Raw genomic sequence first — 27,569 nt, 5'->3', positions numbered from 1 at the left:
TTGTGGAGGGTGCTGCCTATGGCTGGTGTGTGGAAAACACAGAGGGGGGGGTCACAGCTGAGGAGTGGGGGGGGGGGTCATGGTCTGCAAAGCAGAAGGTCCCATGTCCGATCCTCAACATCTCCAATACAACCACCTCTGGGAGAAAGGGCTGGGAAAGATCAGAACTTGAGAGCTCCTCGAGGAGGAGAAGGCTGCTGTCAATGGCTGCTGGGAATCAACAGGAAGTTCCTGCGAAGGTGGGCGGGTGAAGTTTTGCAATTTCCCCAAATGCTCCACCTCCCAGGGGTCCCCCAAAAACCTAGCAGCTGAACAGAAACGTGGGCAAACGAGATATTTAAGTGTATTCAAGGGGCAGGGGGTTCATATGACCCCAGGAGAATTGACAGTGAAACAGGCCCAGAGGTTATGGGATGAAAATGGAAAGCATTGTAGAATTGTAGAAGGCAGCCCAAGATTGGTCTAATCCAATCCCCTGCATTGCAAGGCATTTGTTTTGTTTTGCTCCCATCTCTCCCGCGCGCTGCGAGGACATCTTCGCCGTCTCCCCTCGTGCAACGGAAAAGCACAAGGGATAACGTACGGAAACCCAAGCGACACTAAATTAAGGAAGCTAAAAACCGTCGCACAAACCACAACAGCACCCTAAGTTTCAGGGTGGGAAAAGAGCTGCATGGAGGGAACTCACCCAGATCACGGCTCAGGGGCTTAAAAAAAGAACAATGCTGGAGGAGAGCACTGCATTGGTGCAAGTATGCACCTGGTGAGGGCTGAGGTGCCTCCCTAGGCTAAGCACTCTGCAGGCAGGGCGCCCGTCTAACCTCTTCACGGACACCTGTCAGTCCTCAGAATCTGAAGGGTTTAGGAGCAGAGCCCTCTTGCAAAGAACTGTGCACAAAGGGGAAAGATCAGGGGCAGTGTAAAAGATATATTTTTGACACATCACCAGTGCATCTCAAAGGTGTTCTCAGCAATGGCCCTCAGACATAACTGGCTACTCTGGGATGATGATGGTAAGGAAAGCGGGGAAAGGGTTAATTCTCCATGACACACTTTGGGACTGCCTTATCTGTGTTGCTGGGCAAACAGGCACAGTAGGGCTCAAGTCACAGCAGTCCTTGTTGGGGAGTACAGGAGAATCTGCTGGAGACATGGAGACTGTTGGAGAGATCCTTTGCAAATGTGGCAGGTTTTGTGAAGAGCTCATGCGAGGGAAGTTGGACATCTTGCAAGACTTCTGGACTCAAGAGAACTCTTGCAGTTGCAGGACTTTGTGAGCAACTGGACTTTGCACTTGCTGCGTGGACTCTCTGTCTTTGTAAGCCGGAACCCTCTCTGGGCTCAGAGAGTGGAGACTTCTTGTAGCAACTGTAAATAACTTTTGTGTCTGTGTGTATATGCCAAGCAAAATCTATCTCTGCTACGTAGTTTTTTCCTGCAGTGAGCTTAACTGCTTGACTGAACTTCCGTGGTGCACTGTGGAGACCCAGGAAGACAGGCGACCCGTCTGAATTCACTTAGGGAAAAGGACCATGGCTCAGTGGCAGAGCAACCAGCTTTGCATGCAAAGGGTTCCAGGTTTGGCCCCCGGGTTCGAATCCCCGTGATGGGGTGAGCTCCCGTTGCTCGGTCCCTGCTCCTGCCAACCTAGCAGTTCGAAAGCACGCCAAAAAGTGCAAGTAGAATCAATAGGTACAGCTCTGGCGGGAAGGTAAACGGCGTTTCCATGTGCTGCTCTGGTTTCGGTGTTCCGTTGCACCAGAAGTGGCTCAGTCATGCTGGCCACATGACCCGGAAAAACTGTCTGCGGAAAAACGCCGGCCCCGTCGGCCAGTGAAGCGAGATGAGTGCCGCAACTCCAAAGTCATCCACGACTGTACTTAATTGTCAGGGGTCCTTTACCTTTTTTTATCTCTAGGGAGGGCTGGGAAAGAATCTGTCTGAAACCCTGGACAAACTCTGGCAGTCAGCGCTGAGCTAGGTAGAAGGCCTCTTCATCTATTCCTACTTGTCCTGGTAAAGTGAGGCAGGAAAAAAAGCACACACGCATACCTCACGTTCCAGTCACAACAGCCACATCCCAGCACACAGGGCAACAGAAAAGGGGGTCACAAACGCTGCCCAAACAAAGCTGGCAACATGAAATGACAAGAGATGGGGTGACCTGCTGGCAACGTAGAATCGCTGAAGCACGGTTTGCTCGCATGCAGAAAAGGCCCATGAAGGTATACAACCTGCGCAACACTGCCCGGTTACCAAAAACAAACCAAAAAACCAACAAGGCACCAAGGGGAATGAAGGAAGCATCTTATTCCAGTGGCAAAGGGATGCTACAACACAAGCGGTCCTCGGTACTCCAGCTCCTTGCACACATCGAAGCCATGCATATAGAGGCATTGGCACAGGTGCAGGATCGGCAATGGGTTACTACCCTCCTGAAGCCTCTCTGCAACATTCTCGCCACTGCCGCGGAGCCCGGAGGAAGGAAGAGAGGAAGGAGGAAAAGGAGAGGAAGAGAGTCAGTTGAGGCAGGAGGGTTTAAGCTTGTATCAATGCTCCACGGCTGAGTCCCAAAGCTGCTGGGTGAAGCCAGTGGATTCCCTTTTCCAAATCCCCATGGATCAAAGAAGCAGAGGAAAGGGGACACGCCAAAAGTCATTTCTAATTGAAAACACTAAACTAGAAAGACAGTCATTTCTTTTGAGGCAGGGGGGGGGGAAGGGGGTGCAGTGGGGGGTGGGCCACCCCAGGTGAGGGGGGTGATAAAATACCGGGCGACACTCACCGTGGGGCCTGCAGCACACCCGAGCCACACATCTCTCCTGGGAGAGACACAGTGGTTTGGGTGCGCGCAGGCTCCGCGCTGCCCCGAACGGTCTGCCTGCCACCTCCCGCTCAGCTGTAGGGCGTCTGAGTGGGAGGAGGCAGGCAGACTCCGGAGGCCCCGTGGAGCGTCCTGCCCCTACAGATGGCTGGCCCCGCCCTTGGGCACAGGGCACACATGCCGCCCCTGCCGCCCGATCGGCTTGCTCCGCCACTGTTTTTTTGAGACAGCCGCTGTTAGCAAGCAGTAGAGCTTTGCCCCAATGTTTCTACCTCATCCCATGTCAAGAGACATTGGCTTCATCAAAACCATGCCTTGGGGTTTCCTGCTCGCTGCAACAGCAGGAATGCTTCTAGGAGTGCAACTGTATCACGCCGATAGCAAATGAAGATAATTAACACCTAGGAGGGCTGCTGTACCTGCTTGCCGTAGACGCTGACGCAAATCCGCTTGCGGAGGACCAGCTGCATCTCGGCCGGGTGGCTGAGCTGTACCGTCACTCGGACGATCAGGAAAACCCTCTGCTCGGGGGCTGTTCCTCTGCTGAGCTGTGCACAGTTGTGGACGGTGGAGTCCCAAGAAGCTTCAGCCTTCACCTGCGAAACAACACACAAGCACAACATCCTTGGTCAACACACCAACATCCTTGTTTGTCTGTAAGACACATTCCCAGGGTAAAACCACGCTCAAAGGGGCTCACAACTGGGGAAAGGGCATTCTCAGTGGCCGCTCCCAAACTTTGGAACTCCCTGCCTAGCCTGGCTCCCTCCTTGTCCTTCCTGAGGGCTGTTTTTCCCCCCGCCAGGCCTTTTTAAAAATAATAATAATTTTTTAAAAAACTTTTCAGGTTTATACATTTCATTAATTTTACAATCATTTTAACATTTCAAAACTTAACTTCCTTCCCTCCTCTTTCTGCGGTTTGTTAAAAGTTATTTTTTATATGTCTTATGCATATACTAATTCAGCTAATTTGCTCATTTTTTTATCTACTTTAAATGTATACTCTTATCAAACTGCAGCTTATTACAATAATGCTGCCAATGTTTTATCTGTTTGCAATTTATCTGTAAATACTCAATAAACCATTTAAGTAAGTGTTCCGGTTTTCGAACGTTTTTAGGAAGCCGAACATCCGATGCGGCTGTCGGCTATTGTTTCTATTGTCAAATGGACTTCTGGAATGGATCAAGTTTGGCGGTTTTGTTTTTGCTATTTATTTTGCGTTTTCGTTTTTGACGCTTTTTCGGTTAGTTTATTTATGTGACTGTGTGGAACCCAGTTCAGCTACTGCTTGATTAACTGATTGATTGATTGTGTGACTGCAAAAATGGATAAAAGCCCCCCATCCAAACAATGACTTTCATCAGTGCAGGTAAGATTTTTTTTAAAAAATCATCTACAATGCTGTCTTATTTATTTTATAGTACAGTACAGTGGTACCTCGCAAGACGAATGCCCTGCAAGACGCATTTTTCGCAAGACGAATGATCTGGTGACTCGCAAGACGAATTCATTTTGCGAAAAATTCGTCTTGCGAATCGTGGTTTCCCATAGGAATGCATTGAGATTTAAATTCGTCTTGCGAGGCACCACTGTACATTTATCATCTGTTTTGCATTACATTCTATAGGAAGCACGCCTTGGTTTTGGAACGCTTTGGTTTTAGAACAGACTTCCAGAACAGATTAAGTTCAAGAACCAAGGTACCACTGTACAAAGAACAGATACTGGTCACATCTCTCCCAGGGCTGCTATTAAGGCTGCTCCATTGACAGCCTCGGAAAGGGAGCTTACGACTCGCTCTGCACCTTACCTCGCTCTCGTGGTGCTTCACAATCTGCAGCTCGAAGAATTCGTCTTCGTCTTCGGCAACCAGGGTGGCATCCCAGCCGCCAGCTTCTGGCTCGTCGAGGTTATCCTGAGAGCTGAAGTCATCCGCTGTAGAAAGGGAGGGAGGGAGGGAGAAGTTCAGGATGTGCTGTGGTTGCTAATGCAGCACAGCGGACCTGGGAAACCCTGGGTTGCAGGCTCAACAGGAAACTCTGGACAAGGCAAACCCTCTCCACCAAAAGCAACTCCTGCAATATAAACAGTGGTAGCTGTTGCCCAGCTGGTTGCCCAGCAGGCAGGGAGGCAAACAGCAGGTGGCACCAGAGCAGAAAACAGGCAGATTAACCAAATTGAGGGTTTAGTTCAGGAGTCAGCAAGGCTGGATCACTCCCGCAGAGATCCTCCGTGGGCCAGACCACAGAAGTGATTTTTGGCGTTTGGGCATGTGCAGAAGCGATTTCCAGCACCGCGGACATGCGCAGATGCGATTTCCAGCATCTGGGCATCCACAGAAGCGATTTCTGGAGCCACAGAAGAGTCCCCGTGCTGGGCTGCACCGCACCGGTTTAGTGCAGCACGTGGGGACTCTCTGAGCAGGCAGCTTGGTTTGGGTGCAGCTCGTGGGCCAGTTAAATGGCCTCCGTGGGCCGCTTCCGGCCCATGGGCTTTAGGTTGCCGACCCCTGGTTTAGTAGCTGTTGCTTAACAGAGGGCAGGGGCTGTTTTTTATATGCATTATGATTTTTGGAAGATGTGCATCCTTTTCTCTCTTGTTTGCATGGGCATTGCCAATGTTTCCTCTATGAAATGGGCATTACTAAACAATCTACGGCCTGTTAAATGTGTGTGTGTGGGGGGACACACACTGCTGGTATGATGATTTCAATTATTATTATTATTACTACTACTAGTGTCATTCAGCCCGTTCAGTAAACGGGCGCTAGCCGGGTGGGAACGGGGGGGGAGGCCTGGGACCGTGCAGGCGTCGCCTCCGTCGAGCGCCTGAGGCCCACCGGCCCCTCCTCCGCCTCCTCCCGCTGTCCCGAGTGGCGATGGCCTTCTCCACCTCCCTTCTCCTCCTCACCTGAGGAGAAGGAAGAGGCCTCTGCCGCCGCCTCCTGCAGCGCGCCTCAGGTAAGCGTGCCGCCCCTTGCTCTCCCGCCTCGCCGCCCCCGCGTCACTCCGCCGCAGCTCCCGCTCTCGCCCCACCCGCCGGCGAGCGCCTGAGGCCCACCGGCCCCTCCTCCACCTCCCTGCTGCAGCGGAGTGACGTGGGGCGGCGAGCGGGAGAGCGAGTGGCGGCGCGCTTACCTGAGGCGCGCTGCAGGAGGAGGCGGCAGAGGCCTCTTCCTTCTCCTCAGGAGAAGGGAGGTGGAGGAGGCCATCGCCACTCAGGACAGTGGGAGGAGGCGGAGAAGGGGCTGGTCTCTGTGCTCCAAGTCTCTGCGTCCAATCCCTGTGTGGGGCACATGCGCAGTAGCGCGGACACAGGGACTGGACGCAGAGACACAGGGACTTTATTATAAAGGATTCGTGTGAATTTGTATACCTCCTTATACCCGCAGGTCTCAAAATTTCATTAACATGCTGTGCATTATTGAGTTTTATGCCTTTATCATTTTGCTGCATAAATTATGCTCTCAAGGTTGCACAGCGCCCTTGGACCTTTGGATAAACGGTGGTTTATAAACTGAATGATGATGATGATACAAAAGTGATACCTAGGACAGTTTTTTGGACAGTTCAATGGTTGACTGACACCACGAGCAACCACTTGGAACGCCTGCTTTTCATTCACTCCCTACCCCCACCCAATTCTGGCTGCATTCCTTTCCATGTCCCTTAAGTGTTGTCATTTCTGATCTCACTTACCGTTTAAATCAAGGAAGATGACCGGGATGTGCGTCTCCATACCTGGCACAGGGGTCCTAAAAGAGAGAGAGACATAGTCAACACCGGCATATCAATGGAGGCAGATTTAACACAGGACATGTCCCTGGGAGCATCACAGCAACCGTGTTATTACACTCAGTACCCAGGCAATTGTAGGTCAAGGCAACGGTAACCTTGGTGGGCTGTGGCTTCATCTCAAATTTACTCTGCTAGACGCAGAGGACATTCTGTACTTTCGGGGCCTCTTTTCAACCAGGGCTGCATTCTCAGTAACAGAAATGAGTGTGTGTTGCTGTCAAATGCTAAGGAGCTCACCCACGCTGCTTACACCAAGCGCATGTAGGTAGATCATTGCAAAATAAACAAGCTCATTTAAACCCCTCTCTCAGTGACACAGACATTCAACATGTGCAGGTGTGATCTTAAAATACGTCAGGCGTTTACCGAAAAGACGTAAGGTAAAGCATGAACACAGCTAAAATGTTCCTCCTTTACACTGGTGCGGCCGAGAGACCAGCAACTTTTGGCCCCTCTGTTCCTTGAACGTTTCAACCTCCTTAAGAAGCAAAAACTTGCTCATTTCCTCCTCCCTCCCAACCCGCTTTCCTTCTGTGCCATGTCTTTTCAGATTCTAAGCCTGGCTGGAGGGCCCTTCTTGTTTGTAGTGATCTATAGGCCACTCACAATTAAAATCGGAACCGAATCCAACCTTGACTTTGAGGAGGTTGAAAAGGAAGCTATAGAAGTTCTAAAAATAATAAAACCCGGTACTTATATGACATTTCCCCCTGTACTTGGAACAGTTCACAAACATTATCTCAGGAATCTTTATAAGAACCCTTTAAAAAAAAAGACATTACTTTTCTCATTAGGCAAGGGATTGGAAAGGTGTGTGTGGAGTGTTAATTCAGGCTGGTGGATATTAGTTTGCCTAAGAACATTCAAGTAAGTTCATGGCCGACATGATATTTGAACTGGCGACTCCCTGGCTGACGGATCACTCTCTTAACCAGACCTCAAATTCAGTTTTGGGCGTAGAATTTCCTGGCTTGCCGATAAGTGCAGCTCCTGTGACCCGGAGGCCAGGGCAGGCTGGACCTGATTCTATTACCAGCGTCACGAATGAAAGATTCCGTGTCGTATCTGCTGACTACAGAGACTCTGGCGGGGTGGGGAAGTACGTGAAACCCGGAATCCAGGCCGATGTTCTGACCGGAGCGGTTATCGCGAGTACGGAGCGGCCCCCTCTTAAGTGAATGAACTGGGCAATTAGCATTACCATTTTCCCTTCAAATCAGCTAAAGTGCAGCAGCAATAAATATTGATTCCGTTCCTACAGAGGATCATAATTAAACTCTGGCTAATAACCCCGCTGCTTTAAGATGAGGACATTTTGCTGCTTGCGTTATATAGAGCCTAGGGGAAATTATTCAAGTCGTTTCGGCTTCTGTCTTCTCTCCTTCCTTCCTTCCTTCCTTCCTTCCTTCCTTCCTTCCCTTTTCCCACCCTCCCCATTCGCCCTCCACCCTCTCGGGTGTCATTTCAAGCCCTCTCAAGAATCTCAGGCAGGAGGAAACAATTTCACTCCACAAATTCAAGCTTTGCCATGGCTTCTGGGACACAGCAGGGCACACCTGTCTCTTAGAGAGGGAGAAAGCCTCCTCTCTGGGCTGCCAAGTTACTCCCTTGTATACTTAAGCTAGAAGAGCCTGCCGGATCAAGGCCAGTGGCCCATCTAGTCTGGCATCCTGTCCTCAGTGGCCAACCAGATGCTCATCACGGGGAACCCATAAGCAGGATCCAAGAACAAGAGCCCTCTCCGCTCCTGTGGTTCCCGGCAAGTGGGACTCAGAAGCGCTGCTGCCTTGAAAGGTGGAGGCAAAGCACAGCCATCGATAGCCCTCTCCTCCTCCGTGAATTTCCCAAATCCTCTTTTAAAGCCACATAGGTTGGTGGCCACCAGTGCCTCCTGTGGCAGGGAGTTCCACAGCTTTAACAGCCTGAATGCTCCTGAATGCCAGCTGCTGGAAACCACAGGAGGGGAGAGCTGCCCTTGTGCTCCGATCCTGCTTGCGGGTTCCCCATTGGGGGGGCGTCCGGTTGGCCACTGTGAGAACAGGATGCTGGACTAGATGGGACACGGCCCTGATCCAGCAGGCTCATCTTATCTTCTGCTATCTATAGTAAATTCCAAAGATTCAAATCAGGCAAGTTCCGCCCCCCACCTCCCCACAAATGCAAAATCTTCCTTTCCTCGGTGCAAGGAGGTGTGGCAGAATGGTCCCAAACTGGGGTTATGGATCTGCTATTCAGGGTCATTGCAGAGGCAAAGGGGAGTTCGAGGAGAAGAGAACAGCGCCGAGATCACACCACCAAGTAGGAACGTGGGAGCCCTGCCAGTAAGTTCAGATCTGTTTGGGAGTCTCCTTTTGGTCGTACCATCTCCTAACAAAGTCCAGATGATTGGCCTTCAGAATAGGGCCTTCTCAGTGGCAGCACCCTAACTCTGAAGCACTGTTAACATCATAGAATGGTAGAGTTGGAAGGGACCCCACAGGTCACGCAGCCCAACCCCCTGCAATGCAGGGATCTCAGCTCAAACATCCAGGACAGATGGCCATCCAACCTCTGCTTAAAATCTCCAAGGAAGGAGAGTCCACCACCTTCCTCTCTTCCCCTAGAGGTTCTTCAACATCAACTTCATTGGACTGGTTATGTTCAGATGCCTGATGATCGTCTTCCGAAGCGACTACTCTATTCCGAACTTAAAAATGGAAAGCGTAATGCTGGTGGTCAACAAAAGAGGTTTAAAGACTCTCTCAAGGCAAATCTTTAAAAATGTACTGACAACTGGGAAACACTGGCCTGCGAGCGCTCCAATTGCAGAACACGCTTTACCAAAGGTGTCATGGGTTTTGAAGACACTCGAACTCAGGACGCAAGGGAGAAACGTTTGGCACGTTTGGCAAATCCACACCTGGATCAACTCCCGCCTGGAAACCAATGTCCCCACTGACGAAGGATGTGTGGACCCAGAATTGGCTTCCACAGTCACTTACGGACTCATTGTTTAAACCATGTTTATGGAAGACAATCTTACTCGGCTACGAGGGATCGCCAAAGAGAAGAAGGCGGCTGGCGCCAACACAGATAATAAGGTTTCGGCACATGGCGCAAGCTTTTCTTCTAAGCAAGCTGCAAAACACAGCCCTTCTGCTGCATTGCACTGTGGCTTAGTTGCAAAGGCGCCTTACCACTCAGCGGGCGCGCCAGGAATTCCGCTCCCTGCAGAAGGCACCAAGACAGCGTTCCTTTCTTCCGTTAAGGTCAGCCTCATCTCCAGCAGTTGGGCTTCCCGGTCCGTGTCGTCTTCTGTTTTGTCTGCAAGAGTTCAACAAAGTTATACGGTAGCAGAGACATCTCCTTGCCTACAAAGGTCCGTATAGTTAAAGCTTTGGTTTTCCCAGTAGTGATGTATGGAAGTGAGAGCTGGACCATAAAGACGGCTGATCGCCGAATAATTGATGCTTTTGAATTGTGGTGCTGGAGGAGACTCTTGAGAGTCCCATGGACTGCAAGAAGATCAAACCTATCCATTCTGAAGGAAATCAGCCCTGAGTGCTCATTGGAAGGACAGATCCTGAAGCTAAGGCTCCAATACTTTGGCCACCTCATGAGAAGGGAAGACTCTCTGGATAACACCCTGATGTTGGGAAAGATGGAGGGCACAAGGAGAAGGGGACAACAGAGGACGAGATGGTTGGACAGTGTTCAACATGAGTTTGACCAAACTGCGGGAGGCAGTGGAAGGCAGGAGTGCCTGGCATGCTCTGGTTCATGGGGCTCCTATCCCGACTGCTGTGCCACAGGGTGGAGCTCGGCTGGGAGCTCCCAGAACAGCAAATGCCCTCCCCGTGCTGATTTCTAAAAGCCAGGAAACTGAGCAATTGACTTTTAATGTTTTGATTAAAGTTCTGAAAGATCTGGCGTCTGAGCAGCCCCCCAGAAAACTTTGTGGGTTGGTTTGTCCCCAAACGCCTTAAAGAAATGAAGTTCTAAAAAAGGTAAATAATAACAATAATCCCCGTGCTCCGGGGCGAGAAGCTCGTTAATTAAAAACACAGGAGCTGCCCAAACTTGAGTTTACAAAACGTTCACAGAAGGAGAGGCCAGTTTGCAGCAGTCAGCACCTGTGCTGGGTTTGAAATTGCTTTTATACATATAACATGCAACTGCTTTATAAGGGAGGAATTCAAGATTGCACTGGGCCAATCGCTCTGTCAGGGCAACAGTGTTAGAAAAAGAGATATGAAAGCTAGGACTTAAATGGCACCTAAAACCTAGGTTATGGGTGCAACAACGGAATTGCTGCTAAAATATCGTGTTCCTTTTTCACATGCTCTAGTCCATGGGTGGGCAAAGTAAGGCCTGGATCTGGCCCAACCGCCTTCTCAATCTGGCCTGCAGGTGGTCCGGGAATCAGCGTGTTTTCACATGAGTAGGATGTGTCCTTTTATTTAAAATGCATCTCTAGGTTATTTGTGGGGCATAGGAATTCATTCATTTTTATTTTTTTCCAAAATACAGACTGGCCCCCCCCCACAAGGTCTGAGGGACTCTGGACCGGCCCCCTGCTGAAAAAGTTTGCTGACCCCTGCGTCTAGTCCTTCCCCTGCCCACCCCCCACCCCCTAATATTCCCAAGAGGGTCTCTTCTCTAGTTTTCAGAGAGTGGCTGGGAGGCAGAAAAGGGTCCCCCTTTCCTCCCAACTCTGCAGTTTTAATCTGAAATCTTAGGCACCGTACTGCGCCCAGAGCTCAGAAACTGCCCGCCCTAATGAAATTCCCTGTCGCAAAATGCGCCTAGAACGACGGGAGTTTCAAACACTGCAGGGCAAGTCCTTCAGCTTTCCAGGTGGAATGATTTCCCCTCTCCCACCCGCCTCCCCATAGATGCTGTTCAACGTGGGGGGTTCCCATGACCCCCGCCCAACCCTGAGTAATTTCACGCATGCATGGGGGGAGTGAAAGCCCTGGGATGCAAGCAGAAGTCCTTCCATGGGCTTCAACTGATGGGGACTCATTTTAGAAGCATAGAATTGTAGTGTTGGGACCCCCAAGGCTCATCTAGTCCAACCCCTTGTAATGGAAGATTCCCAGCTAAAGAATCCTATCTGTATCTATATTATTGTATCGTTATATCACTTCAGTATGCTTCATAGGTAGCAATTAACAAATGAAATGAAATAACAATAACATGGGGTGGGGGTATTGGTGTGTGTGTGTGTGTGTGTGTGTGTGTGTTTTGTTCTGGTTTTTATCATGTACTTTGTGTTTTTGTATCATATTTTTATGTCTTGAACCACCCTGTGATCTATGGATGAAGGGCTATATGCAAATTTAATAAACAACAATAATAATAATGATGGCAACGATAATAAATTTAGATAGGTTTCCCCAGAGCAGAAGCTTAAACTGGCACTGATCTGCTCCAGAGCAATGGCTCCTAAGCACAGAATCCTATTCATAGAATTGTAGAACTGTCGAGTTGAAAGGGACCCCGACGGTCATCTAGACCAACCCCCACCCAACCACGAAAGCCCAAAACATCTGGAAAGCACCAGCTTGCAGAAAGGCTGGGCTAGAAATCTCTAACTGGGAATCAACACCTATCAGAGAACCATAATTCCATGGGGGAAGCCTATGAGCTCTTTCAACTCAATTAAAACTCTGTGGCCCACATGCCCCATAGATTTGAATTAAATTGACCCGAAAAGGGACACATGATCTTCAGCAGAGGTCGGTCAGATATTCACTGAAGCTCACAAATAGCGCATTATGGTCACTGCTTCCCCTGTTGTTCGTCCCCGGTGGGCAGCACTCAGAGATAGACTCTCTTTGAGCATGGAGGCTTGAGTAATATACCTTGTAGGCTACCTCTGGACTCTTTCCCCGGCCTATTTGCTTCCCAACAACCAGCAGCAGAAACCATATTTTTTGCTTACCAGGCTTCCCAACCAGTTTCTGCAGCTGCTGATCTAAATACTCCTGGCGTTTTGTGAGCGTGTTCAGCCATTTCCGACGTAGCCTCTCCAGGTCTCTGTCCTGCGAAGAAGTTTGAGACCATTCAATTTCAATTTATTCTTTAAGCAAGCAGCTGCTTGTGAGCAGAGGCGGAAAGGCAGGCTCCTGAGACAGCGCAGAGAGAGAGTGTGGTAGAGAATGCCACGCCCTGAGGTTGCATTTCCGATTGTGTCACCTTCCGCACAACCTACACACAGGTAAACCAGGGGTGAAATGTGGCCCCCAGACTGCTCTATCTGGCCCTCAGAAGTCTCCCCAGGCCACACCCCGCAGTGGGTTTCCTTCACAACCTCCTTGAGTGTTTCTTTGTCTGGCTGGGACATGTCCTTGAATTCTGACAATGCCTCTTTACTTGTCTGGATGGAGGACAGGAGGGTCTGTGTTTATGTGCAGAAACCAGGTCCTGTGTAGACCTTGAGGACTAGAAACATGAAGGCGCTGTTCTTTTCCTAGGCGAGATCCTCCATTCCCTGTCCAACTCACCCATTTCTCAGAGAGGAAGAGCCTAAACTGTGTTACTTAAACAGTCTCCAACTCCTCAAAAGATTCCATCAATGGTGTCTCCAAATTTTTTTTACATATCACTTGGGAAGACAGGCGAACTAATGCCAGTGTACGGGAAGAAGCAAAGATCACCAGTGTCAAAGTAATGATTCTTCCAACATCAACTTTGTTGGACCGGTCGTGTTGTTCGGATGCCTGATTATCGTCTTCCAAAGGAACTACTCTATTCCCAACTTAAAAATGGAAAGCGTAATGCTGGTGGTCAACCAAAGAGGTTCAAAGACAAATCTTTTAAAAATGTAGTATAAACACTGACAACTGGGAAACACTGGCCTGTGAGCGCTCCAGTTGGAGAACAGCCTTTACCAAAGGTGTCGTAGGTTTTGAAGACACTCGAACTCAGGACGCAAGGGAGAAACGTGCCAAGAGGAAGGCATGCTTGGCAAATCCACACCGTGATCAACTCCCACCTGGAAACCAATGTCCCCACTGTGGAAGGACGTGTGGATCCAGAATTGGCCTCCACAGTCACTTACAGACTCTTTGTTAAAACCGTGTTTATGGAAGACAATCTTACTCAGCTACGAGGGATCGCCAAAGAAGAAGAAGACTCAAATAGTGGCGGCGGAGACTCTGATGGCCTTTGCTTGTGACTTCCATCCTATAATGCTGATGGTCTGATGGATGAAGGAATGTTAGGACCGCATGATCTGAAAGGACTTACCTGGTAGCTGTCCATGTCGTCATCTTCTTCCTAGGCAAAAACCATGCAAAAGCAGGTAAATTCAAAGCGGTCATTATTATTGTACTTTGACTTTTTCCCTGACAGGGGCTCAAGGAGGCTTACAGATAAAAATGAGAGCAGGTAACAGAGCCGGATTTAGGTTGGATGAGGCCCTAAGCTACTGAAGGTAATGGGGCCCTTTATATGTCCAGCTGTCCTTTGTCAACAACAAATGGTCGCTGTTTTTTGTGTTGAATATATACTATATGGTAATTTATGGATCTAATAGGTATCTAAAGCCATTTGCCCATACAGAATGTAAAGGTAAAGGGGCCCCTGATCATCAGGTCCAGTCGTGTCCGACTCTGGGGTTGCGGCGCTCATCTCGCTCTATAGGCCGAGGGAGCCGCCGTTTGTCCGCAGACAGCTTCTGGGTCATGTGGCCAGCATGACAAAGCCGCTTCTGGCGAACCAGAGCAGCGCACGGAAACGCCGTTTACCTTCCCGTTGGAGCGGTCCCTATTTATCTACTTGCACTTTGATGTGCTTTCCAACTGCTAGGTGGACAGGAGCTGGGACCGAGCAACGGGAGCTCACCCCGTTGCAGGGATTCGAACTGCCGACCTTCTGATCATCAAGCCCTAGACTCTGTGGTTTAACCCACAGCGCCACCTGGGTCCCATATACAGAATGTAGGCACCCTATATATAGAAAGGAGCAAACTAGTGATATTTTAGGGAGCAGGCTAGCAGGCGGGGCCCATGACTTACATCATAGGAGCCTACACAACACAAAACACTGTTGCTGTATGTAGGTTTTATTTTGTTTTCTATCTTATATTTTGGAAATGTAGGTCCAATTCCCCCCCCCTTTAAATCTTTTTTGAGGCCCCGAAGAGAGTGGGGCCCTAAGCTACAGCTTGTTTAGCTTATATGTAAATCCGGCCCTGGCAGGAAAAAAACACAAGGAGAAAAAATAATAATTAAAAAACCATTAAGCATTGATAGAATTGAAACTCCTCCCTGTCTGTCTGCTGGCTTCTGTCTGTCTCGGGGGACAAAGGAGGAGGGAGGAGCGTGCCTTTGGGGGTGAAGTTTAACTGTTGGACGGTTGCAGTGTGGCTACAGATATATGATCTGGGGACCTTCTGCATGCAGCACAGAGCTCCGATATTTACATTACAGTCATACCTCGGTTTAAGTACGCCTCGGTTTGAGTATTTTTAGTTTAAGTACTCCGTGGACCTGTCTGGAACGGATTAATCCACTTTCCATTACTTTCAATGGGAAAGTTCGCTTCAGGTTAAGTACGCTTCAGGTTAAGTATGGACTTCCGGAACCAATTAACACTCATACCTCGGGTTAAGTACACTTCAGGTTGAGTACTCCGCGGACCCGTCTGGAACAGATTAATCCACTTTTCATGACTTTCAATGGGAAAGTTCGCTTCAGGTTAAGTACGCTTCAGGTTAAGTACAGACTTCCGGAACCAATTGTGTACTTAAACCGAGGTACCACTGTACAAGCGAGGGCTCTTACCTGATGCATCTCGTGGCCTTTCGGAGACCTGGCGTGCTTGATCTGAACGCAGCCCACCCCGACTGAGAGGATGGATTCTTCCATCAGAGGCAACGTGCCCGACTCTTGCACGGACTTCACTTCCACTTGAATTCGGTGCGACTGGCCCTGCAAGCCCGGGGAACGCAAAAAAACCCGGCACGTTGGAAGGGGGGAAATGATGGTAGGGGGGAGACCTCTACTGGCAACTGCTTTCTAAACAGCATTGCACCAGAAATACACTGACTTGGCCGTGTATCTCCAGACTGACAACCCGCTCCGTCCAAAAGAAGTACGATTTAAGATGCAATATTAAAAAGAGTTTTTAAACTTGCAATTACAAAACAAAACAAAACCCCACAATCAACAAAAAAGGTGAAATTCTGAAGTTATATATCCAGGTGTCGAATGCCAACAAAAAGAGATGCGTCTTCAGCATTTGCTTGGAAGTCAAACAGAATCCGTTCCGGAAGTCCATTTGACTTCCAAAACGTTTGAAAACCAAAGTGCGGCTTCCAATTGGCTGCAGGAAGCTGCTGCAGCCAATTGGAAACCCCGTTGGGTGTTCAGGTTCCAAAAATAGTTTGCAAACCGGAACAGTCACTTCCAGGTTTGCGGCGTTCGGGAGCCAAAACGTCCGAGAACGAAGCTGTTCGAAAACCAAGGTACGACTATATCTAATTTTTATTAGATTTTCTGTTTTACAATTTAGAATATACATTTAAACAGCCTTAAAATGTCAATGACTTCCCTTTTTCTCTTTCCATGGTTCATTTTGCACATCATAAATCCCTGCATATTTTATATAAACTAAACCATTCAGTGTTCCATTATTACTTCCATCAAAACTTATTTTCGGTAGTGGCTTCTCGGTAGTGGCACCCACCCTGTGGAATGCCCTCCTACTAGAGGTCAAAGAGAACAACAATTACCAGACCTTTAGAAGGCATCTCAAGGCAGCCCTGCTTAGGGAAGCTTTTAATGTTTGATGGATTTCTGTATTTTAGTGTTTTGTTGGAAGCCGCCCAGAGTGGCTGGGGGAGCCCGGCCAGATGGGTGGGTATAAATAATAAATTATTATTATTATTATTATTATTATTATTATTATTATTACACTGTTGAATATATCTTAGCACTGTCTACACAATCCCCCCCATATATATTCAATAAACATTTTTTAAAATCTTCTTTAAACAAATGTTCTTCTTGTTCAAGAAGAACGGAGTTTTGTTATAATGAGCTGATCAGTAGAGAATGAGGCAGCCTTTCAAATATTTGGGGCCTGTGTCGTTTAGGCTTTTAAACACGAGTGGAAGGGGCTCGATGCCGGAGGCAGCATTCTTCTGAAATATTGATTCCTGGGAATCCAAAGCAGGGAGAGGGCTGCTTTACTCAGGTCTCGCTTTCAGGCTTCCCGAAGATATTTGGGCTGTGAGAAAAGGATGCTGGGCAAGATGGACCACTGGCCTGATCCAGCAGTTCCCACATACAGCAATCTGGCTGCGTTTTGATGTCACGATAAAGCCACGGCTTATCACAATGTCTGAACGCAGCCACGGAAGCCTACCTTAGCAAGTATAATAATAATAATAATAATAATAATAATAATAATAATAATAATAATAATTTATTACTTATACCCCGCCCATCTCGCTGGGCTTCCCCTGCCACTCTGGGCGGCTTCCAACAAACATTAAAATACATCAACTATCACAGATTAAAAACAAGGCTGCCTTTAGGTATTTTCTAAATGTCAGGTAGTCGTTTATCTCTCTGACCTCTGATGGGAGGGCGTTCCACAGGGCGGGTGCCACTACCGAGAAGGCCCTCTGCCTGGTTCCCTGTAGCTTTGCTTCTCGCCGTGAGGGAACCACCAGAAGGCCCTCGGAGCTGGACCTCAGTGTCTGGGCAGAACGATGGGGAAGGAGACGCTCCTTCAGGTATACTGGACCAAGGCCGTTTAGGGCTTTAAAGGTCAGCATCAACACTTTGAATTGTGCTCAGAAACGTACTGGGAGCCAATGTAGGTCTTATGTGGTGTTATGTGGTCTCGGCGGCCGCTCCCAGTCACCAGTCTAGCTGCCGCATTCTGGATTAGTTGTAGTTTCCGGGTCACCTTCAAAGGTAGCCCCACATAGAGCGCATTGCAGTAATCCAAGCAGGAGATAACCAGTGCATGCACCACTCTGGCGAGACAGTCAGCGGGCAGGTAGGGTCTCAGCCTGCGTACCAGATGGAGCTGATAGACAGCTAACCTGGACCTGCACCTCCATGGACAGCTGTGAGTCCAGAATGACTCCCAGGCTGCGCACCTGGTCCTTCAGGGGCACAGTTACCCCATTCAGGACCAGGGAATTCCCCATACCTGCCTGCCTCCTGTCCCCCACAAACAGTACTTCTGTCTTGTCAGGATTCAATCTCAATCTGTTAGCCGCCATCCACCCTCCAACCGCTGAAGTATCGCAAATATCTTGCCAGCAGAGTGACGCTTAGTGGTTTCACTGATTAACTGATATTTCATTAATTGATTGAACAAGGCAGTGTGGGTTGCCTTACTTTCCATCTTACCTGCCTGAGTTGAAAGATGCCACCTGTGTGTACATCTTTTGCCGGAATCACCTCTACTGGGCAGTATTCTCCATTCTCATTAAGCTCCAGAATCTGAACCCACAGCTCCACTTTGCGGGTGACTTCGCTCCACCTGCAAATAACAACACTTCTGTGACCAATGTATAACTTTGCCTCTTGACAGAGGCCTTCGGCAGCCTGGCTAATCCCTGGGAAAGGTCTGAAAACATCGAAGAGGATGAGAGCAGGGTGGTGTGGTGGAAATCAGCTCCAGATTGTTGTACGTAATGGGTCAGAACAGGGTGGGGGGAGACACAGGGATGAAACCTGCCCTCTCCACAGTATCTCACCTCGACTCAGGGGGACTCTGAGGCTCAGGGGGATCTGAAGGGGGGCTATTACCCTCCATCTCACAGACTAACGCACAGCAACGTGTGCAGGGCCAGCTAGTGTGTGTGTGTGTATATATATATAGAGAGAGAGAGAGAGAGAAAGAGAGAGAGAGAGAACCAGAGTCATATTTACTGAGCTTATTAACAAGCGACATCCCCAAGGATAAAAGGAACATATTTCTTTATTTGACCGTAGCGGCAAGAATTTTAGTGGTGAAATATTGAAAAACAGAAAAATGACAGAATGGCAAGTTAAGACCTGTGAGTTTGCTGAGCTGGCAAAAATGACTGCAGCAATTAGGGGCTGCTCTACCCAAAAAATAAATACAGAATGGAAAGGTATAGGGGGAAAATTATGGTGTTAATGCAGAACTTCTAATAAGCAATTGTTAAGTATGTAAGGATAAAAGAAGCAATCACAGTTTACTAGACATTATAGAAATAAGCTCTCATGCCAGTTTATTGTACTAAAACAACTAGAAACAATTTAGTGACAGTAAGATCCCACACGGGTGAAGGGAAGCAATGGGGAGGAGGGGAGGGGAGGGATAGATAGAATTTAAGAAATAAAAAAAACATATGCGAGAGAAAAGGATATAATAGATTCTTACAGAATACAGTGGTACCTCGCTAGGCGAATGCCCTGCTAAACGAATTTTTCGCTAGACGAATGGGTTTTGCGATTGGAGGTTGCCTCGCAAGACGAATTCGTTTTGTGAAAAATTCATCTAGCGAATCGCGGTTTCCCATAGGAATGCATTGAAATTCAATTAATGCATTCCTATGGACAAAATGGGGACCCAGGTGGTGCTGTGGGTTAAACCACTGAGCCTAGGGCTTGCTGATCAGAAGGTCGGCGGTTCGAATCCCTGTGATGGGGTGAGCTCCCGTTGCTTGGTCCCAGCTCCTGCCAACCTAGCAGTTCGAAAGCACGTCAAAATGCAAGTAGATAAATAGGAACCGCTACAGCAGGAAGGTAAACGGCGTTTCTGTGTGCTGCTCTGGTTTGCCAGAAGCGGCTTTGTCATGCTGGCCACATGACCTGGAAGCTATACACCGGCTCCCTCAGCTAATAATGCGAGATGAGCGCACAACCCCAGAGTCGGTCACAACTGGACCTAATGGTCAGGGGTCCCTTTACCTTTATGGACATAATAATAATAATAATAATAATAATAATAATAATCCTTGGAAAAGACCCTGGTGTTGGGAAAGATTGAGGGCACTAGGAGAAGGGGACGACAGAGGACAAGATGGTTGGACAGTGTTCTCGAAGCTACGAACATGAGTTTGACCAAACTGCGGGAGGCAGTGCAAGACAGGAGTGCCTGGCGTGCTCTGGTCCGTGGGGTCATGAAGAGTCGGACACGACTAAACGACTAAACAACAACAACAATAATAATAATAATAATTCAATGCATTCCTATGGGATTCGCTAGACGAATTTTTCACAAAACGAATTGACTCACAGAACGAATTAAATTCGTCTTGCGAGGGACCACTGTAGCAACACAATGTAACTAGAACAGAAGCTAAACAAGGAAGTGAATGTATTCTTCTTCTTATTATTCCTTATTGGAAGAAGGTTATGTTGACTTAGTTTCTCTCCCCCGCCCCCTTTTCCCTTTTATAATGTGTTGCTTGTATATGGTGTAATTCTCTGTATGTGCAGAATAAATATTAATATTAATAATAATTAAAAAAAGAACTTACTCTGAATAAATAAAAAATAAAAAAGAGAGAGATGAAGAAGAGGGTCTTGGGGCAACAGGAGAGAGAGTTTTGAAGAAGGGCAGAGAGTAGTTGCCTGTGCCAGATCTAAAGAACAACCCATTTTTCTTTTAATATCTATCTTATGTGTGATGTGTGATGTTGAGGTGTATATAAAACCAATAAAAATTATTTTTTTAAAAAAAATAAATAAAGAACAACCCATCTTCTTGGTCAGCAACTGTGAGGGGGAGGGCCTACAGAGAACAGCCCCCCCCATCCGAAGCAGCCTGTCTCCCAGCAGTCATGAGAGTGAAGGGTTTGCTGGAGGGAGTCAGGAAACGGAAAGGGAGTGTCAGGCCTCTGGCAACATCCAAGAGCCCCTGCTCCATAGGCAGGGAGAGAGGGAGGGGGAAAGAGAGGACAGGAATCAGTCAGAACGGAGACCCTTCCCCCCCGACGCCGGAATTGAGGAGGAGGAGAAAAGGGAGGCGCTTCACAGTTCCGAGGCTTTTATGTTGGTCTAAAACGCGGAGGGGGGCAGTGCAGGAATCTGACTCGAGCGAGTAGACGTGAATCCAGCCGTTCGTTACACTGTAAATAATGTGCACTAATAAAAGCTTCCAAAAGACAAGCATGTGGAAGGTCGTTACTCAAGAGTAGTCACAACAACCCTGACAGCAGCCATGGCCTCCTGTAAATGCAGAGCTCTCCACACACTTCCAGCTCATTTGCAAGTGAAACGCCATCTCTCTCACCTGTCTCGGAGGCTTCGCGTTTTGGCCTGGATGATCCCCAAATCCCACAGCGCCGGGTTTTTGCGGGGGTCGCACACCTTGTGCCCATAAACTTCGATGGCCAAAGCACCGTCAGAAAGGTACTCCATGAAATCTTCAGTGATGTTGACGGAGAATTCCTAGGTCAGGGGGGGGGAAAGGGAGAACAATTGCAGCACTTCAAATTTAGTCTCTGTTCCACAGATACATGAAACCTGCAAAAAAATAAGACGCTAGAAAAGTTTCAACTATGCAAAGCCAAGAAATCTGCCCAAGAATGCTTGAAATCAACAGCTCAGAGATGCAAAAATTTACAGGAAGCTCGAATCAGTATGACCTAATTGTTTTGTGCATTGCTTTGAGATTCCTTTGAATTTAGAGCAATTAAGAATTTTTTTCCCCATAAAAAGTACAGTGGTGCCTTGGTACTCAAATGCCTTAGTTCTCAAATGCCGAAAACCCAGAAATAAGTGTTCCGGTTTTGGATGGTTTTCGGAAGCCAAACGCCCGATGTGGCTGCCGGCTGTTGTTTCCGAGGCACCTGCACCAATCAGAAGCTATGCCTTGGTTTTTGAACATTTCGGAAGTCAAACAGACTTCTGGAACAGATTAAGTTTGGTGCTTTTGTTTTTGCTATTTATTTTGCATTTTCATTTTTGAGGCTTTTCCGGTTAATTTGTTTTTGTGACTGCGGAAATGGATCAAAGCCCCTCATCCAAATAATGACTAGCATCAGTGCAAGTAAGAAAAAATATCAATTTTAATTTTTATCATCTACAATACTGTCTTATTTATTTTATAGTTCAGTTCAGTACACTGATTATTGCTTTCATTTTATGGATCAATGGTCTAGTTAGATAGTACAGTGGAACCTCGGTTTATGAACACCCCGGTTTACGAATTTTCAGTTTACGAACGCCGCAAACCCATCTGGAACGGATTAATCCACTTTCCAGTACTTTCGATGGGAAAGTTCGCTTCAGTTTATGAACGCATCAGTTTAAGTACTCTGCGGACCCGTCTGGAACAGATTAATCCACTTTCCATTACTTTCGATGGGAAAGTTCGCTTCAGTTTATGAATGCTTCAGTTTAAGTACTCCGCGGACCCGTCTGGAACAGATTAATCCACTTTACATTACTTTCAATGGGAAAGTTCGCTTCAGTTTATGAACGCTTCAGTTTATGAACAGACTTCCGGAACCAATTGTGTTCATAAACCGAGGTACCACTGTAAAATTCATGTTAAATGGCTATGTTAGGGATTGTTTTTAAAAGTTTGGAACGGATTAATCCGTTTTGCATTACTTTCTATGGGAAAGCATGCCTTGGTTTTGGAATGCTTTGGTTTTGGAGCAGATTTCTGGAACGGATTCAGTTTGAGGAGCAAGGTACCACTGTAAAGACTCTTCTCCATCTCCTCCCCTCTTTACAATTTTCACCGGAAGGCAGCAAGGTGCAGGCAACAGATACACCCACAGCGTAAAAGCCCACACTTTGTCTGCAGGGAATAATAATAATAATAATAATAATAATAATAATAATAATAATAATAAATTATTTGTACCCCGCCCATCTGGCTGGGTTTCCCCATCCACTCTGGGCGGCTTCCCACAAAGATTAAAAATACAGTGGTACCTCGACTTATGAATAATTCTACTTACGAATGTTTCTACTTACGAACGGAGCTCCGTCTGCCATCTTGGATGCAGTTTAGATTTTTTCTACTTACGAATTTTTAGATAGGGTTGCTTCGACTTACGAATTTTCTTCTCCCAATGCATTCCTATGGGATTCGACTTACGAATGTGAGTTTGGAACGCATTAAATTCGTAAGTAGAGGTACCACTGTACATTAAAATGTCACACATTAAAAACTTCCCTAAACAGGGCTGCCTTCAGATGTCTTCTAAATGTCAGGTAGTCGTTTATCTCTTTGACATCTGATGGCAGGGTGTTCCACAGTGCGGGCACCACTACTGAGAAGGCCCTCTGCCTGGTTCCCTGGAACCTCACTTCTCGCAGTGAGGGAACCGCCAGAAGGCCCTCGGTGATGAACCTCAGTGTCCGGGCTGAACGATGGGGAGACGCTCCTTCAGGTATACTGACTAAAAGCAAAAGCAAAATTACATTGCAGTGATCGAAGACCACCATGCCCCGTGGCTCCTTGCTGATGGGAGATAGAGAGGGGTCCACTTCTGGGGCCACTGTCACGGGTTCCAGCTGATCCCAGAAGGAATATTTGCAGAAGACGAAGTTGGAGAGGTGCTGCGGCAAGCCGGTAGCCTGAAGGATTTTGATCTAGGAGGAAGGAAACACACACATGGAGTAACGTTCTAACTGTATTATCATACAGCAAGCTTTAATTACCGCATTTTTCACTCCATAAGACGCACATGATCATAAGAAGCACCTTCTCCCGCTGGAGCCTTGGCAACGGGACACCGCCTGCAGCTCAGTCAGCCTGTCTCCAAAGGCGGCAGCAGCAGAAGAGTTTGGATTTGATATCCCGCTTTATCACTCCCCGAAGGAGTCTCAAAGCGGCTAACAATCTCCTTTCCCTTCCTCCCCCACAACAAACACTCTGTGAGGTGAGTGGGGCTGAGAGACTTCAAAGAAGTGTCACTAGCCCAAGGTCACCCAGCAGCTGCATGTGGAGGAGCGGAGACGCGAACCCGGTTCACCAGATTACGAGTCCACCGCTCTTAACCACTACACCACAATGGCTCTCCCACTACACCACACTGGTGTAGTGTGGCAGCGGCGAAACTGAACTCATTGGCTTTCCCGGCAGCGGCACCAACAGCCGCTGCCGCTCTTTTCAATGACCCTCATTCTCCAGCCGCAACATCTATCTCCCTGGGCAATGTTTGCTCAGACATTATTCGGCTCTGGCAGTTGCCCCCCCCCCTCTCTGGCCTGGCATTAAGCTGCAGCAAACTCCCGCTGCAACTACATCCGCTCCCCTGGGAGAGAGGACGCCGGGGAGGGGGGTGGAAAGAGAGAGAGAGAGAGAGAGAGAGAGAGAGAGAGAGAGAGAGAGAGTACTTGTCCAGATCAGTTGTTGTTGTCCATTTGTATACTGCTCTCCATCCGAAGATCACAACATAAAAATGCAAAACAAAAACAGAAGGTCGCCGCCTCGCCTCACCTTGCAAAAACAAAAAACAAAACCCCAAAAGTGTTGCCTGCCAGCCTTGCGTGCTCATCCAAGGGATAAAGAGACCCGTTTCCTCTACTTCTGGGCAGAGCCTTCAGACACACATGGGCACCTGGCAGCTAAGCCTCGGGGTAAGAGGCGAATATATTGCTTGGCGGGAGCTCCCCGTCCCAATTGGACAGAGGGCGTGACGGAGAAAGATGCCCCCTCCGCGCTGGCTCCTGGCTGCTCTCATGCAAGTCACAGAGGCCCTCGGATGGAGGGAACTCTGAAGAGTGTTCTAAAGCCCTTTTCCCCCTCCCCTGCCTCACCTTTCCCCGCCCGCGCGGGCACCGCCATTAGGACGCTCGTATGGGCGGCGTGCCATGCCCCCGACCGCTCTGGGAACTGAAGTCCCCAGCACCGCCGCTGCCAGGGACCACACATTCGCTCCGTAAGATGCACAGGCATTTCCCCTTACTTTTTAGGAGGGGGAAAGTGTGTCGTACTGAGCGATAAATACGGTAAAAGCTCAAACTGATTTGCTGAGACGAGAGGGGGGGGCTAAATATAGATGGCTGTATTCGAGTAAAATATCCAATGAAACAGATACAGATGATAACGCAGAATGAAAATCCCCACTAGGGGTCACTGAATAACCGGCTTTGGGGCGGCACAGCTGGGGTTTTATTGGGGGGGGGACGACCCAGAGGATTTTCCTTGGCTGTCTTGATGCACACCTGCTTCCCAAATGGAATTAAATACAACTGGCACACTACTTCAAACCATAATGTTTCAAATCGGACTCCACTGGAACTGCTCATAGCTCGGACTGCTGCTGCTGTGGTCTCATCCAGTCTCATCGACTAGGGAATAGCCGAGAGGGACATTTGTATTGTTTTAATATTCAATTGGGAGCTGCCCCGAGTGGCTGGGGAGACTCAGCCAGATGGGTGAGGTATAAATAATATATTATTATTATTATTATTATTATTATTATTATTATTATTATTATTATTATTTCTGGTTAATTTCCTGGGTATCCTTGCAGCTTTGCCGGATTCCCTGACGGCCCATCTAGCCCTGTATCCCGTTTCCAATGGAGGACAGTCAGGCGCCTTCACAACGTCCACAAGGAAGGCGTGAAAAAAAGATGGCGCTCCTCTAACACAACATTAGCACGTGCGTTTATTTTACATTTTTTGTTTCATAAAATGGATACACTGCTCAAAGTGGATTTCAAAAAAGATCAGTTGCTGCCACATTTAAAGATCGAGTTCTGACAAATGGTGGAATGGGCATTATGTGGCACTTCGGCCTATTGAAGCAGTCGAGTGGGCACAAATGGGCAGTGCCAGATTTACGTATAAGCTAAACAAGCTATAGCTCAGGGCCCCACTCTCTTGCCCCCCCCAAAGGAAAAAACCTGGATGTACATTTCCAAAATATAAGATAAAAAACAAATAAAATAAAACCTACATACAGCGACAGCATTTTGTGTTTTGTAGGCTCCTATGATGTAAGTCATGGATGGGCCCCGCCTGCTAGCCTGCTCCCTAAAGTATCACTGGTTTGCTCCTTTCTATATATAGGGTGCCTACATTCTGCTATTTATAATTATTAGTAGTTTGCATCATATATTCACACCTATTATTATTTCATGTTATAGCAAGTTTCTAGAGACTAGATTATGAGTCTTTGTAAATTGTGTTTCTGAAGGAACCTTTGTTATTGCCAAATGCCAAGGTGTTTGCATTATTAAGTTTGTTATGAATAAAAAATCATTTTAAGTTAGAGCTTAATAATTATTTCACTATTAATATACTTCTTCTTAATTGCATTTCACTATTAATATACTTCTTCTCAGTTGTATTTCACTATTAATATACTTCTTCTTAATTGTATTTCGGTTCAACAATTACGTTCGTAAAATACATATTTTGTTATGTGCAAAAGGCTTTAGATACCTACTAGGTCCATAAATGACCATATAGCATATATTCAACACAAAAAACAGCAACCATTTGTTGTTGACAAAGGACAGCTGGACATAGAAAGGGCCCCATTGCCTTCAGAAGCTTAGGGGCCTCATCAAACCTAAATCCGGCCTTGCATATAGGGCACTTATGTTGTCTCTATAGCTATCAGACAGCTACCAATTGCCCATTTTCTGTGCCTCGGTGTTTCACAAAGGAAAGCGGGGGGCATTGTCTCTGCAAACTCACCATGCATGCCAACTTGTGTTCCTGCAGGTCGTTCTCGCCGAACCCTTCCATGCTGTCTTCACCTCCTGCAATGCGCTCCCCAATCTCACCGCTCACCCGCACAACTTCGACGTGGAGGCGTCCGGCCACCTGTTAAGGGGGGGGAATAAAAACCCCAGGTTCATGGACCGGCCGGGTGGATGCCGAGGAGTGTCGGGAGACCAACCGGCTGGAGAGCTGCCCCTGACTCCCACCTTGACACCCAGGAGGGAAGAGATTTTTAGGAACCTAAACTAAAAACCCAACCCAGCCCAAACCGTACACTATTTCTATACAAACTCACAGGGCGCCGTGATGTGCCACCAGTAAATACAGAGCGCACAGTTTTACAATCCCAGTTGGGATATGCAGCAACAATAGGGGTTGGGTATTTTTTGGGGGGGGTAGCTCCGAGCATTACAAACAGGGACAGTGGAACTGCAACTTCGTGCGAGTTTGGCGGGGGGACTGGAGGCAGCAGAGTTTGGTGCTGAGCTCTACCTCCTGCCTCCCCTGTTTGGGACAGGATCATGGGTCCTATTCTCAGTAAGGTGTTAGGCCAGCGGTTCCAAATTTGGATGGTACCACTTCCTGGGGGGCACTAAGAGGCACAGTGGAGGGGGCTTTGGAGGTGTAAATGACTATCGGACTCTGGAAAGCCGGTATCACGGGAACAAGTTCATCAGCTTGATTAAACTAAACCGTTTTTGTTGGATTTTGAATAAATGTGCAATTGTAACTGTTTTTAATTGTATGGTGTTACTCAGTGGCTTTTTTCTTGCCCGGGGGGGGGGGGTAGGCCGGAGTACGCATACCCCTAAACATTTTGTGAATCTTTGTACTTTTGTCCATTTACTGTTATTGATTTTCCCCGATTTGAACTATAAAACGGTGACTTTCTTGAGTCAAAATGAGAGTACCCCTAAACATTTTTTTAAGAAAAAAAGCACTGGTGTTTCTACCTTCCCACTCTTCTGATTCATGCTTTTTATAGAGGAGGGGAGGGGGCACGTGAGGAAGGGCCTCAGGTGATGATGATGATTATTTGTTAAATTTGTATACCGCCTTATACCTATAGTTCTCACAACATAAAATCACAATATAAACACCAGAAAGTACCTAACAAAACAAAAACCACCCAATAACCCCCCACAATAATCACAGGGTCTGGGTTGGTTTGGATGGGGAGAGATATTAAACAATGTTTTTATAGGGAAATCAAAGTTCACAATTCATATGCCATTTTAAAAAGAAATAACTGCATATAAACAGTTGTCCATTGATATGATTTGAAAGATTTACCCAAGACAAAGAGGTGTTTTGGGG

The 27,569-nt window shown here is 47.6% G+C and overlaps 1 protein-coding gene across 3 annotated transcripts in view; it reads right to left on the bottom strand.

Moving 5' to 3' along the window:
* KIF13B (kinesin family member 13B) overlaps positions 1–27,569 on the bottom strand; it is a 160,980-nt gene that overhangs the window by 36,178 nt on the left and 97,233 nt on the right. For all 3 annotated transcript variants that reach the window (XM_060273162.1, XM_060273164.1, XM_060273163.1), the window contains exons 21-31: positions 26,226–26,354; positions 22,992–23,162; positions 20,845–21,002; positions 17,985–18,117; positions 15,399–15,545; positions 13,861–13,890; positions 12,554–12,653; positions 9,804–9,930; positions 6,529–6,584; positions 4,641–4,765; positions 3,244–3,420 (exon numbers count right to left, since the gene is read on the bottom strand). In XM_060273162.1, the coding sequence (XP_060129145.1) occupies positions 3,244–3,420; positions 4,641–4,765; positions 6,529–6,584; positions 9,804–9,930; positions 12,554–12,653; positions 13,861–13,890; positions 15,399–15,545; positions 17,985–18,117; positions 20,845–21,002; positions 22,992–23,162; positions 26,226–26,354 (1,353 nt within the window). The remainder of the gene's footprint in view (positions 1–3,243; positions 3,421–4,640; positions 4,766–6,528; positions 6,585–9,803; positions 9,931–12,553; positions 12,654–13,860; positions 13,891–15,398; positions 15,546–17,984; positions 18,118–20,844; positions 21,003–22,991; positions 23,163–26,225; positions 26,355–27,569) is intronic.

This window comes from Zootoca vivipara, chromosome 3 (assembly GCF_963506605.1).
Source record: "Zootoca vivipara chromosome 3, rZooViv1.1, whole genome shotgun sequence".
Taxonomy (NCBI): Eukaryota; Metazoa; Chordata; class Lepidosauria; order Squamata; family Lacertidae; genus Zootoca; species Zootoca vivipara.
The sequence above is the reverse complement of the archived record's forward strand: the minus strand, read 5'-3'. Positions and strand labels throughout refer to the sequence as shown.